This window comes from Lissotriton vulgaris, unplaced genomic scaffold (genome assembly GCF_964263255.1).
Source record: "Lissotriton vulgaris unplaced genomic scaffold, aLisVul1.2 SCAFFOLD_2326, whole genome shotgun sequence".
Classification (NCBI taxonomy): Eukaryota; Metazoa; Chordata; class Amphibia; order Caudata; family Salamandridae; genus Lissotriton; species Lissotriton vulgaris.
The window spans coordinates 168775-182472 of record NW_028244456.1 but is presented as its reverse complement, the minus strand read 5'-3'; the positions used below and the strand labels follow the sequence as shown (position 1 = coordinate 182472).

At 47.7% G+C, this 13698-nt stretch overlaps 1 protein-coding gene across 1 annotated transcript in view; it reads right to left on the bottom strand.

Moving 5' to 3' along the window:
- The window catches only part of LOC147667241 (14-3-3 protein zeta-like), a 68348-nt gene extending 59254 nt beyond the window's left edge, over nucleotides 1–9094 (bottom strand). The window contains exons 1-2 of the mRNA XM_086948821.1: nucleotides 8764–9094; nucleotides 6904–7214 (exon numbers count right to left, since the gene is read on the bottom strand). Of these exons, the coding sequence (XP_086804947.1) occupies nucleotides 6904–7203 (300 nt within the window). The 5' untranslated portion in view covers nucleotides 7204–7214; nucleotides 8764–9094. The remainder of the gene's footprint in view (nucleotides 1–6903; nucleotides 7215–8763) is intronic.
- Nucleotides 9095–13698: the final 4604 nt, after the last annotated feature.

Here is a 13698-nt window from a genome sequence, read left to right as displayed (position 1 = left end):
TAGACAGCAATATTAATTTACAAGTAAAACTGGTACACTATGGTTATTCAGGATCATGCCCTTTAACACTTCAGCTCTAAGAGCCACTGTGGTTGCACTGGAAAATTATGGGTCACAGGGATACTAAATGAGGTTACAGTGACAATTGAAATACCGCCACTCCATGGCACAAGATGCCAGCAGATGAAGACTTGATAACACATCTTAAATAGCGCCATCCTCGAGTAACTCGCCAAAATGCTAACCATAGCAGTAGTATGCAAGGCTTCAAGAACCAGTGCCAGAATCAATAACTGGATAACACCAAGTGCATTGAGGCCTCAGGACCCAACTAAAGGGAATGAAACTTGGTTAAAGAGGGACACCACGAGCTGCACAATTGTAAGCGCTCATGGAAACACGTCTGACAATCAAGTGAATAATATTCACTATCCATTCAGAAACCCGAGAGGAGGGAGTACACCATAAGGATTAGTGTTCCCCTGAAGAGTATTTACATGGTACAGGACTACACACAACACCACCACTTATTACACTTCGAGGCGGTTCCCAAGATGAATGCTTCTGACTGAGGCCGATCCCAGCTCTCCACGCAGACTCTTCACGCCCCTGCTCGAGCAGCATGGGGAGCCGAGGCACCGGGGGCCACAGTGGCCACAGAAGCAGCGGACACTGAGAAGACTTAGCTGATGCCCGGTGGAGCCGCTTGGTTCGGCTATTGGAGAGTCTGGCCTGGGTTTTCCCCGAGGCAGTCTCCTACCATGCCGGACATGGATTACTGCACCGATGATGCCGCTTTCAGACTCTTCCGCCTCACTCTGACCGTACCGTCCTCCTGTTGATTATCCAGCCTTGGAGGAGCTCTGGCTCCTCCAGATGACTCCGGATGGTGTTGGATTGCTCTAAGGCATGATCTCCCCTCTTCATGGGACTTCGAGACATCTTGGCCGATGTCCAGAGGAGCCGCTTGGTTCGGCTATTCAGGAGTCCGGCCTGAGTTCTCCCGCTGCCATCTCCTACCTAGCTAGACATCTGGGAAAGACATTCCTCTTCCCATTGCTGCTTCTGGACTCTTCCTCCCCTTACTGCCTCGGATCGAGTCACCGCTGATGAATGATAATGTTGCCAGCCTTGGTGCCGCTTGGTCTTCGCTGCTGCCTCCCCATGCTGGCTATCTACCTGGATATGCTCCGCCTCGTCCCCGACTCCTGAGACCCAAGAGATATTTTTCCAGATACGGAGGAGCGGGAGCCACGGCCAGCTGATTGTCTACTCCAATCCCCCAGTGGACCCGAGCCTGCACGCCTCCTCTCCCTTCCTCCCCGCCTTTGGAACTACATAACAACCACCCCCCCCCCGACTTCTTTTCTGCACTTTAAATCACGCTCCCTGGGTCACTTACATACATTACTTTATGAATTTTTAATCTTTTGCCTTGCCCGCCATTTTGTTGCTATTTTCCACCGATTCCTCTGGACCCAGACCCGCCACCTTGTTGAACATTTGTCCTTTTCCCTCCCCCCCCCCGCTTGACTATCACACATTTCTCCCTCTTTATGATTTGCCTTTTCTCCATCCCCTCCCCTCGTATTCGTGCACCCTCTCATAACTCTACTTTCGCCCTCCTCTACCTTCTCTTCCACCCCCTTTTGAGTTTCTTTCCACTTCCTGTTAATTTCCGTGCAACTGGTCTTAATTTACTGTACCTTCACTGTACTTGCTTCCATGTAATTATGTAACTTATTTAAACTCTTAACTCGCAACGTTAGCCGTGATTAGACGACGACATACTAACTTTTCTGAAATTTGGATCTTTTAACAATGCAACCACTACTGAAAATGAACAATTTTATCGTAAAATTGTGTGTTGCTGGAATAATATAAATAGCCTTGAAAAAGCCTGGTGCCACTCGCCACACGGGGCGAAACACGTGTCTGCTGTTCTCTCTTCCTTTTACAACGTTTTCTATGAAACACCTACGAGTGAAATGGACTAAATTAAGTGATAAATAAAAAAACACTACCTTTACTCCAACCTATGTTTACTGTGTTACATCCAAAAATGGAATTAGCCTACTAATTTGGCTTCATATACATGTCTGGAAAGGAGTAATACATGCTCACAACCTTCTCTCAACTCGATGTGGTGTAACCTAATCGAAAGCGTTCCGATACCTACGGGTCTAGCCAGCTCTATATAAAACTCAAATAAATCCTGATAAATGAGAAAGGTTTCATGTTTACTTAGTGAGGGTACGAGTACTGTGGTGTATATGATTGAGGTACAACAAGCTGGGGATCCTGGAATATGTGTAGCCCAAGAGTAGGTGGCATGAGGTAGTTTGGGGAGGGTAACTTATTAGACAGTATATGCCTTAGGTAGTGATCCCTCAGGGTCCCCTGCATGTTAGAGCACTGCTCATTAATCTCCCTAGAAGGCCACGGCAGTAGGTTGTTGCGCCCACTTGGGTTCAACAGATTCTCCAGCTGAACAGGCATTTGGAGAACTTGAATCTTATGGACAACAATTTTCATGGTTCTCAAGTGTACACTAACAAGGAACGATTCACACGAGTGGTTTCTGGTCAAACGTAGAGATGGTGAAAGCCTTGACCTACAGGAACACTGATCAGATCTAGAAAACTTAGGAGTTTAAACTGATAGTCTCCAATACAAGCCTGTCGTCAATCAGCCTCTGAAAAATGGGGTACAGCAAAGCCAACATTAACATTCCAAACCGCCACCACCAAACCAATGTTTGACAAAGTAAATCACAAGATGCTCAATTTTATGAACAGTGAGTACTTAAAAGCAGGGAACGCTTCATAAATTAAGTCTGGGTTTCTGTTACCATTAGTGCGCAGGTAACTAGGACTCTCCGAGTGCAGCCAGTTCCTTTTGCATTTTTAAATGTGGAGAACCGGCGTTTATCAGTAAGGTTCCTATTCTATTGAGAAAAGGCAGCCCAAATACCCCTGAAGAGGATACGAGAACTTCCGAAACGGCCACCCCTCTTATTCCCATTTTATAAGCAATATGTAGTACTGGACTAAGGTCAAGACTGTGGTTAAATAAATTGCCTAGCTAGGAGTCCTTTTTAGAAAGATAAGGACTCCTGATGAGCTATCTTGAGGACGTTAGCAGAAAGCATCATACTTTCTTTCGGGAGGTATGACGACCGACATTACATCAACACCCAGTGAATCCACTCCATTTCCTTTGCTAGCTGTCTGGACAGACGGCACATACAAACATGGAAATTATTCCAAGGAGTAGACAATGACACGTGCAGCTGCAGCAGAGCACTAGGACCAATGAGTATATGCTTGCCAAAACACTTATATGACTAACATAGAAAATTATGTCTGAAAGCCCTCCGAGTAGGCGGTACACCCCTCGTTTAAGAGCCCACCGGCGTGCAACCAGGTGCGGTTGAACAATCCCCAGAGGCAGGGAGTAATGTATTTCACTAGTGCACCAACTTATTATGCACATAGACAGCTGCGAGCGTAAAGAGGGATGAGCAATAAACGACAGGCCAGGCCCAATCCATGCAAGTTAAGGCACATCCCAAAAACGCTGCAGGAAAGGGTGGGTAACAACCGTATTTCAGAATGAATTCTCCTTGGCGTCTGGCACATCCAGTTTAACGGGAAAAGGCCACAGGAGCCGCCTGCAAATACAACTTCACAAAATCAAAGTACCACTCGGGATAGGGGTACAGGGAGATTTGCAAAGGTCCAAAACATTACCGAGAGAAGGCATTGCATTCAACCCGGCAGATTCGTTCACATGTAGGCCATAGCATGCCACAAAACATCAAACCGTAACCAAAACTCCAGCTTTAACAAAAGACGCCACGAAGGTGCCAAAATCAGACATTTGCCAGAACCTGAGGTGGCTGAAAGGGGGCAATGTTTCAATGGTCTACGCTTGAAATGGGCTGGCTGCACCCTCGTTGTGGTGAGTCCCTCAGTACACCACATGGATTAGTTTTCCATTGCGGCGCATCTTCGAGGACTACACCCAACCAACCCCACCGCGGTAACTCTGCAAAATATCCTGCCAGAGAAATGTTTCAAATTCTCCAATATCTACCTAGATACCCATGTTTATGAGGGAGCTCCATCAGCAGAGCCAGTCCATGCTTGTACACCCACAAATAGTTTGTAGTAGGAAGGTCAGACATCTGCATCTCAGATACCCAAACACGAAAACAAAGGGACACTTTGTATACCCAACTCCGCAAACAGCGTGGACAAATGGTGCAGTCTATATGATGCACTAATAAGCTCCCCATACGAGTGACTGATGCCAAAGAGCTGTCCTACCAAGAATCAAGGAGAAATGAACCGTAGTGCCTATAAAAAGGACCCCCCCCCCCCTTCTGAGGGTCTGGCTGCCTTCGGGGTCTCTTCCGTAGAGTGCAGTGCACCGCAAGTGCCATTCATTTCTGAAAGAGCATGAAACTCATTCCAAAACGGCTGGCAGTGCAGCATTCAAAGAGGACTGCCGGCGAATATGCAGGTGCACGTTCAGATGGCCAACTTGTAATGTTTCTGTACACCTTCATTACGAAATCAATGACTGCAGTCTGAGTGTATATGGGCATTCATTATTGATATTTAGGCAAAAAAGGTTTAAACACTTTTCAATAAAAAAACTGCCAAAGCCAATCAGCTGGCAGCCAACGCCGGGCTCCTGTTTTGCCAATTGTCGACAAAGGAATAAACTTTCTGAATTAAATATTTTATAACAGCCTAACGAGCAAATGTGCACGTGCATTTAAAATCCCAGCTTAACGTCCGGTCTGCTCAAAAGATGGCAGAGTAAGAACGGTTCAGATTAACAAACCCCTAAAGCAAACACTGACTCTGGCCTGCCACCAGCCCACCAATATGAGACGAGATCCACTAACTGCACCAATGAGAATCTGAGGTCTAGACATTTCGCAAAGCAATGCATAACATGTATTTCCTGTGTTGATTCAAGAGGACTGACCGAGCAACGGCAGTTTCCCCTCTCCATCATCCACTGCTAATCTTTCACTAAACACCATGACGTGATTACTGACAAACTTTTAAATTCAATGAATGCACCACACTGGTTTTAGATTTCACGTGCTTACAGCATTCATATTCAACTTCCTCCAAAATCAACATTGTGCAACTCCGCCTGCATACCTGATAGAATCAGGAAGTAGGGCCTACATCACTGATCCCAGATCTGCTACAATGATCTGTACATTCCCACTAAAGCGATCTAGCCAGCGCCCTTTCCACCCATTTCAAAGCAGTCATTCTCAAACCAAATCACGCATGGAAACCCATAGTTATATTTAGACTTGGGCATTTCCTAAATTTTTTAGCACAGAACTACAGAGCCTAACATGCCATTTTAGTGTTGAAAAGACCACAAAAAACAGCATTTTGACGAGTTAAGAGTCCCACAGGTTGTTTTTTAAGGAGCGTTCTAAAACAAAGGTGACAAGCTTCCAATGTAGTCATGGGCTTGAGATTTCCTAAAGTTCCATGTTCTGGAATCTCATATTTCACGATGCTCGTGTCTTAATGGAACGTTTCTTGACCAAAGGAGTAAGACAATAACAGATTCCTAGCTGGAGAGCAGTGGTGCAGCACTCTAAATAAGACCAGAAACTCAGAGGGCGATTTGTACACAGCAGAATTCCAGCTTGTATAGCAGGTCTGAGTTGCAAATTGTCTCCAGGCCTCCGACCATTATCCAAAAGTAAGCATAATCAGGGCACTTAGTAATGCTTCTTTGCATAGTCTTCTAAACGTCTGCATCATCCACGGCGGAAAGGAGGATTTTTAACTGATGCAGATCTAGTACTCAAATTTGTCGACACTGTGGAAGGGGAGTCCATTTAAGTGCTGTCCCCGATACCACCACCGGACAACAATGGAGCCTGGCAAATTAGATAACAGGGACTTCCCGATTTTACCCATCATTGAGAACGTCGGAAGGTCGTATCCAATGTTTGAGAAAGCTGGTGCTACGCCTCGGGCTGAACCCAGACCAGCAATTAAATACAGAGGTTCAGTTCGGCATACTCTCACAGCCTTTCAAGAGTTTGCTTGTACACGAGTTATACATTGTGTGGTAGATGGACATCACCTGGGAGTCTACCAGAGGATTATTAAGATTTGGAACAATTGCAGGCGTTAAGTAGTTGAGAACTATATCAACCAGCAGCTACTCATAACAATGTCAACTACAAAGAATTGTAGAACATTCCTGAATGCATGTTTTGCACTTGGAGGCGACACTGGTTTTCTTGACAAGATGGTAAAACATCGCATTCCAACACGGTTTAAAGGAAAATAATGATTGAACTACAACCATCAAGACATAAAAAACAACCAGGTCGTTGTGGGTGTATTCCTATCAACATGTTACAAATTGATCAAAGGTTACTTCTGCATACATATCAACTGCTACAATGTTAAGGTAAAAATCGATTTCACTGCTGAAGAAATTCTTTTAATTCAGTTTTCGTTTACTGGCACATAGCTATAGTTCACATTACAAAGGTGCTTACGGCATTAGCGACTTCTACCACATGGTAAAGCTTACACTACAGTAACGTGCTACACAAACTTGTTATCAATTCATGAAGCATGTCTACACCATTTCAGACACATCACCAGAAAATTTGCTATATAAAAGTGCCTCTAGACCAGAGTATTGCAAAAGATGACTTTCCCAATAATAAAGTGGATTGAAAACCTATGGCATCAACTTATAACCAAGACAGCAGCATTAACTACACAACACCCAATAAAAGCAACATGTTCGCATAACATGCAACGAAAACAAAACAAAACATTTGGGAAATGCAACAAACACGACCAGCAGAGAAATAAAACCAATTCATCTTACCAGTACATCATTGCAGATCTCTCTTAGCTCGGTCTCTATTTTCTCCCGGTATTCTTTGGCCATTTGTTGTTTTTTTTCACTGCCTTCCGTTTTCTGCTCGATACTAGAAACGACCCTCCACGACGACCTACGAGCTCCTACCACATTCTTGTAAGCAACAGACAGAAGGTTCCGCTCCTCGTTGGACAATCCACTTTCACCACATTCCTCCGTTACCTTCTTCATGTTCTGTGCCATGTCATCGTATCTCTCGGCCTGTTCTGCCAGTTTGGCTTTCTGCACCAGCTCGTTTTTATCCATGACTGCACTAGCTAAGTAAGAAAAATTAGGAAAGATTAAAGATCGCTCGACTTAAGAGGAGAACAGAAAGCATTACATGTGTGACATTGCCGTGGTTTCATAAGAAAGAAAAGCACATTTCTGTACTGTCTTTGGGTTGAAAGGAACATCAGTCTTCGTTAAAAAAAAACACTACGATGTGAATGACAAACCTCACTTTCACACAATCAACGGATTACGGTTTAATTGTACTTTAGGGCAATCAAGTACACAAATAGGGTAAAGGTTACAGGCCAATAAAACATGTCCAATTTAACAACTCTGGAAAATCGGGTTTCTGGTGGAGCCAGTCCACGCCAGCTGTGCGAGGAAAACCATTTTGAGAGGACGGAATAGGTGGTGAGGACGAAATGATTAAAAAAATAATAATAATAAATATTAAAAAAAAGGTAAAAGTGACATTTTACAAAGGCTTTTTTGTGCAGACGAGAACTCACAAAATAGTCTGCCTTGCACGCATTTTACCTAATCGATTAATTTGTGTGCAAAAGGCTGCGACTGTCGATAGCGCACAGCATCTGCGTCTGACTAAATGACACAGTTTGGGGCGTCGGTAGGGGAAGACAATGGTTTTGGGGCAGTAATGCTAAAAAGTAGAGAACACCACGACTCGAAAGCGGTAGTGTCCGAGCCCCCCCCCCCCCCGCGAACCATGACAGCCTTACAGGGTGGTCCAGGTTAAATTGGACTTGCATGTTGACACAATGGGGTGGGGGTGTTAGATGTCTACGCGTGTGCTGATTGAAACCCTCGCAATAACACAATGGTGACAAGGACAGGACGCAATCCATCCCCCACCAGTTTCTCGGAAACCGGTTGCTGGATCCGTGCAAGGAGCAGCGTGCATAACGTGCCCCGAGCACGCTTCGAGAAAGAGAGAACAACCCCCGCCCCCCACCGGAGGATCCGGGGGCGGCAGCATCTTGCAGCGGAGGCGGCTCGAGCATCTGCCCAACTGCGGATTGTCCTCGGTATGGAAAGGCGGTGGGCCCCCGACACAAGGCGGCGACAGGCACCGAAAGACTGCGATCACGCAGCCACACCCTGTACGGGGAAGCCCGCAGACACAAAGAGCCGTTCTTATGCGAACCAACATGGCGCAGGGCTTGGTCTGCCCCCTTCATTCTTGCGGGCGTGCCGCCCGGCTCCCTAACCTCGGGAAGGACACGGGGTGTAGATGTCGCTGTCACAGAGGACAGCCCGGGCCCGGCGGCCTCAGCACATCAGAGCGCGCCGCAGCGGGGCCGCGCGAAGCTCAACCTCGGCTACGTCACCACCTGGGACATAACGGACATTTTGTAACCTCCGGACCGGCTCCATCACCGCCAACACGGAAACCCCTCCACCCCCACGCCTTTCGCCTCCCCTCACACAGGGCCTCCGGGTCGCATCACAGATACAGGGCGCTGGCTCATCGGGACACAGTGGGAGATTGGACACTCCCGTTGCCTCACTGCGCACTATGACCGAAGAAAGAGCGACAAAACGTGTCACGGCTGCCCAGTGACCGCCCCATGATACCTGTTTCCGCGCTGCTACAAGAGACAGGGGTCTGGCTGCTCTTGGCGTCCCTCCGTCCGGGATAGCTGGGGAGCGGTGTCTGCGCGTCTTCTCTGTGCTTTCGGCTGCGCCGCCCTCACCAGTTCTGCCTCCGCCCCCTCTCAGGCTCCCTCAGCCGCGGGGTTTCCTCCAATCGCTAGCCGGGCTGCAGGGAGCATGACGTAAGGGCTGCTATGGCAACCGCTGATTGGTGGCCGCGCAGCACACAACCGTCGGATCGCTAGGGCGGTGCTCGAGCATGGCGGCCGCGAGCGGGGCTGAGTGCGCGTGGCCGACTTCTCTCACCCCTCCCGCTTTCCGCGGTGTTCTTCTGTAGTTGAAGCTAAACCGCCGGGCCGTTCAAAATGGCGTACCAGGGAGGGGGTTCTGCCTCTGTACGCTGGAGCGCGATGGACTATTGATGTTTCTTTCGCTTTCGCATAAATAGGACAACTGCCTGCGCGTGGTCAGACCAGCGTGAATAAGTGATGTAATTGGGTTCATGATGGGCCCTTGCGCCCTCGCCCTTTCAGGCGTTGCCCTAGATATGAACTCAAACGTCATTTTCTGTCCCAACATAACCATTTACCTGCTGCTCTCACAAAGGCCTCATCACCTTTATCCCCTCCGCTTTGGTGGAATAACCTATAATTTTTATGAGCCATCAATAAGTACCCACCAGTTTAGGACAACTCGGAGGAGTATTGTGAGATGCCTTGTTTTTTGTACGATTGTATACATGGGAAAATATCAGAAAATGTTGCATGAAATGAAGACCTCCCACAGATAAAGAACGAATTCAACTGTCAAGTCCCCGGCACCTTATTGACCCCACCACCTTGAAATAGGATTTCTGAGCTAGTATATTTCAACTTACTTTATTTACATGATGTCACCCTCCTTAGAATAGCAAATATCTAAATCTAGTGACTATCTTTCCACAGCGGCCAGTCGTAGCTAAACACTTACAACCACTGACACAGATATTCCAAAATCTGATGCACAGAATAAAGTAATTAACTGTACCGCTTCTTCTAAGGATTATATTTTGGTATCAAGTTAAGATAGGTAAGAAGGTGAGAGGAGTGTGCTAGGAGTCCGTGCGTGTTCATGTTGCCAGTAGAATATCAATGAAGGGAAATGATCGAGCCAGCACGTCTAAACTTTGGACAGTACTCGTATGTTTGATTTTTGAAATTTTACACAGGTACTGTATTTCACTACATGAGGTGACATATGTCATGTTGACTGCATTTTGTTTTTGTATAAGGTGAAAACCCTTAATATAAAAAGGCCATTGAAAGGGAGCAACACATCGTGCCATGACATAATCTCCAACTTCAACAGAGCCCAATACCATCAACTACAACTCAACAACAGCAGCAGGTGCATCACAGCATTCTCCACGCACCTGGGTTTTAGGCGGTACAAGCGTCTGAACTTTGGAATATTGTCCGCAGCACAGGTGTTCCAGAACATCTTTCGGGAGGTCCTCTCTTGCCTCCAGGTGGTGATGAATGTCAGTGATGACGTCTTGATATATTCCACAGACCATAGAAGATCATTACCGCTGACTCAGGGCCACCCTGCAGTGACTGTAATCAGGGCATAACCTTTCATCGAGCAAAATGGTCCTTCTTCCACACAAGCACCACGCTCTTTGGCTACATATTCACAAAGGATGGCATCCAGGTTGATACCAAGTGTAGGAAGGTACATCCTGACTATGGTTGCCCCCAACTTTTTGCCCTGTGTTTTAGCTGGTTTTGGACATAGTCGACCTGGGACCCTGCCAATCAGGACCCCAGGCCTACTGCTCTCTCTTTAAAATGGATTCCATGTACCCTAGGTGCATTTCCAATTGGTACTGGGCCCCCCTATCAGACCCTGTAACTCAGGGCATGGGTGTACCCAGGGCTGTCAGGGGCTGCAGCATGTATTATGCCACCCCTGGCTGGCCTCCTAAATTTGACACAACTGGCTGCTTGACAGCTGGGGCAAAGTCGTGTAATCACCCTTTGCTGTAGATATAGTATACCTATACCTAACCCTAAAATGGACACACAGATTCCTATCAGTCACTCCTATGGCAGGCCTTGACAATCCTGAAGGCAGAGTGCTTGGAATCGTGTGAGATGGTGCTCTGGCATGAGCTGAGCCTGTCTGCAGCTTGCGGAATCAAGTCCTAATAGCTGTTCCATGATATCGCATACCATATACTCTTAAGTGCATTATAATCCTCGCGGTTAAATGCTATCTTTGGTATTGCTTTATCAAAACATGTCGAGTAAGGTGTCATACGAATTGGAATACTAACCCCTCGCCAATTCTGGCGACAGGGTTAGCATTCCACCCTTCTAGAGGGACACGACATGTATGTAACTGTGAACCCCGGTTAAAGTTAACTGAAGCCTCAGCTCCACAAAATGGATGCTGCCACCACAGACACGAGTCTGACCCCCTGCAGCTGGGAGTCCTTCCAGTGAGGGGAGCCTGGACAAAGGGTTTCCTGTCAGGGGCGGTGCTAGCACCGTCCCAGACATGGTTTTGTGTATCCTGGGTAGGCAGGGCTTTACAGGAAGGTGACTGCTGAGTGGCACCCCGGTGCTCACTACGCATAGGCCAGTCAGAACCAGTTCCAGGGGCACACCAGCCCCTGGCCTGGGGAAGTCCGGCAGGGGAGAGGGGTGTAACCACCCCCCTCCTGGTCCCACCCATAGGCAGGACCTAGTCACCGGGTCAGCCCCCTTTTTTAGTATAAAGATGGGAGCGGGCCCCCTGTTAAAATTAGATCATCTTTGGAATCAAGATACCACTTTCTTCGAAAGGACTTCACGATTTCTTCTTCAAGATTCTCCCTTGTGGCTAAGGAGTAGTCACCCTGCATCCGCAGGCACCATCCTAAAGAACACTGCGGCCTGCTGCAAGTCCTTCATCACGAATCCGACGACCCAGCACGACGAGACCCGGCTTCCCTGGCACCTCTGACCTCTACTCACCTCTACAGCCAAGCTGAGAACCGTGAGTGCGACGAGACCTCAAGGGACCGACGATCGCCAAGACTGCACGACATCTTTATTGCAAGCCCACCGAGTCTTCCACTGGTGAGTGCTTTGGGGTCCGAGAAGCCCCAACCCTGCGCAGCTCCAGCACCCAAGATCAGCCTCCCTGCATCTCCACGATCGGCGTGGGGCCCTTCTGCTGTTTGCTGTGCACCGCGTTGTTTGGCTACTAGCCGGCTGGCTTGTGGCCTTCTGAACGACGCCCGACGACAACACTTCTGCTGGTCTGGTTGCTCCAGGCTGGCCCTTGCTTCCTTGTTCAAGAGAGGCACCCCGGACCCTCCTGGTCCACTCCAGACGCCATTTTAGGTCCACCGCGTGGGCTTGAATTTGCCAAGGCTTTGTTGCCCAATCCTGGGTCCAGCGACGCCGACAGCTTCCATCTTCGTGGGACAGCTCGATCCTCCATCCTGGTCGCCGACAACGCCTCCTGGTCCGTGAGATCTTCGAGTCAAGCGTCACCCACTCACCTAGTCGAGGTGGCTACCATCCGGTGCCCTCCTGGTGCCCACTGACTACTGGCTAGTAGTCTCGAACTTGGTCCCCTCTGCTTTCAGGTGTCATCTATCTTCAAGATCCAGGCTTGGATCCGACTGAACTTTCTTCACTGGTCACCGGCCAGCATCTTTTCTTCCGGCTCCTGGTCCGTCTACGAGGATTCCCGACGTCTTTTCAGACCTATGCAGCTGCAGCCCCTGGGCTAGGTAACTTCGGCATTTCGGTGCCCCAGCATAGCCTCACTATCCAAGGGTCAGAATCTACTTTCGTTTTCTCCCTACCAGGTCGGGTTCGCCCGAGAACACTAACTTTCTAATTCCTAGCTACCATAGACTTTTGTCCCGCATCTCGCGTGAGAGTGCACACACTGCACCCGAGTCCCCTAGGCCTCCTAGAAGTAATCTAACGATTCCCTAGTCAAGTCCTAGCGATTCCAAAAGCTATTAGTACTGTACTTACCTGCTAGTAATTTCGCATTCCACTTTCAGAGTATATGGTTTTCCGTGCCCCTCGGGCATTTGTATATACTGTGCTAACTTAAGTATTTTTGTAAGAGTTTTGGTTTGTGCTTAGTACCCTGTCCTCATAAAGAGTACAGGGCTGTTGTGATCTTTAAATAAATAACTGTTTATTTTCATAACACTTGTGTGGTGTCCTTTCACTTGGTATTCAAGGGGTATATGTGTGGTAAACAGCTGGCTTAACGCGCCCTCTCGAGTCTTTAGCCTTAGACTGCTCGTATCCACGCTACTAGGATAGCTGGTCTATAAGGTTGACTTACAACCAATCATCAATAAGGGTTGCTGGACTGATACATAGTGTTCACTAGAATAGTGAGCACTGCATATCAGGCCACCTTCTCACATTGGTGAGCAGCGGTTGGGATTTGAGCTTGCTGTTGTTTTACCACACGTATCCTAAGAATATCTTGTTGAAAGATCACATAAGTACTGTTAGGTACATATAACTAAAGCTTAGAATACTCTGAGTTCTACTGAACCAGCTGTTGTAGCTCCTCAAGGCTTAGCACACCTTGGCTGCAACTCTTAGCAAGGGATCAGTAGGTAACACATAGTGTAGGTAGGTGCATCACTTACACCACACTAGAAGCAGTATGTCGGCCACAGGAGGAAACACTGAGTCTCCCCTTGTGTCAGTTGACCCTCCACAGGTCATCCCTTCAAAATATACTGCTCTTAGCTTCCATGAGATGAGACAAGTGTGTACTCTCAGGAAACTAAAACAGGGGTCTAACCCCACCACTTCCTTTCTGATTGGTCTCTTAGAGGCTTATGATGCCAGTAGGGCTGGTAACCCAGACCCTTCTAATCCAGATGGAAGTTTGCCCTCCTTACAG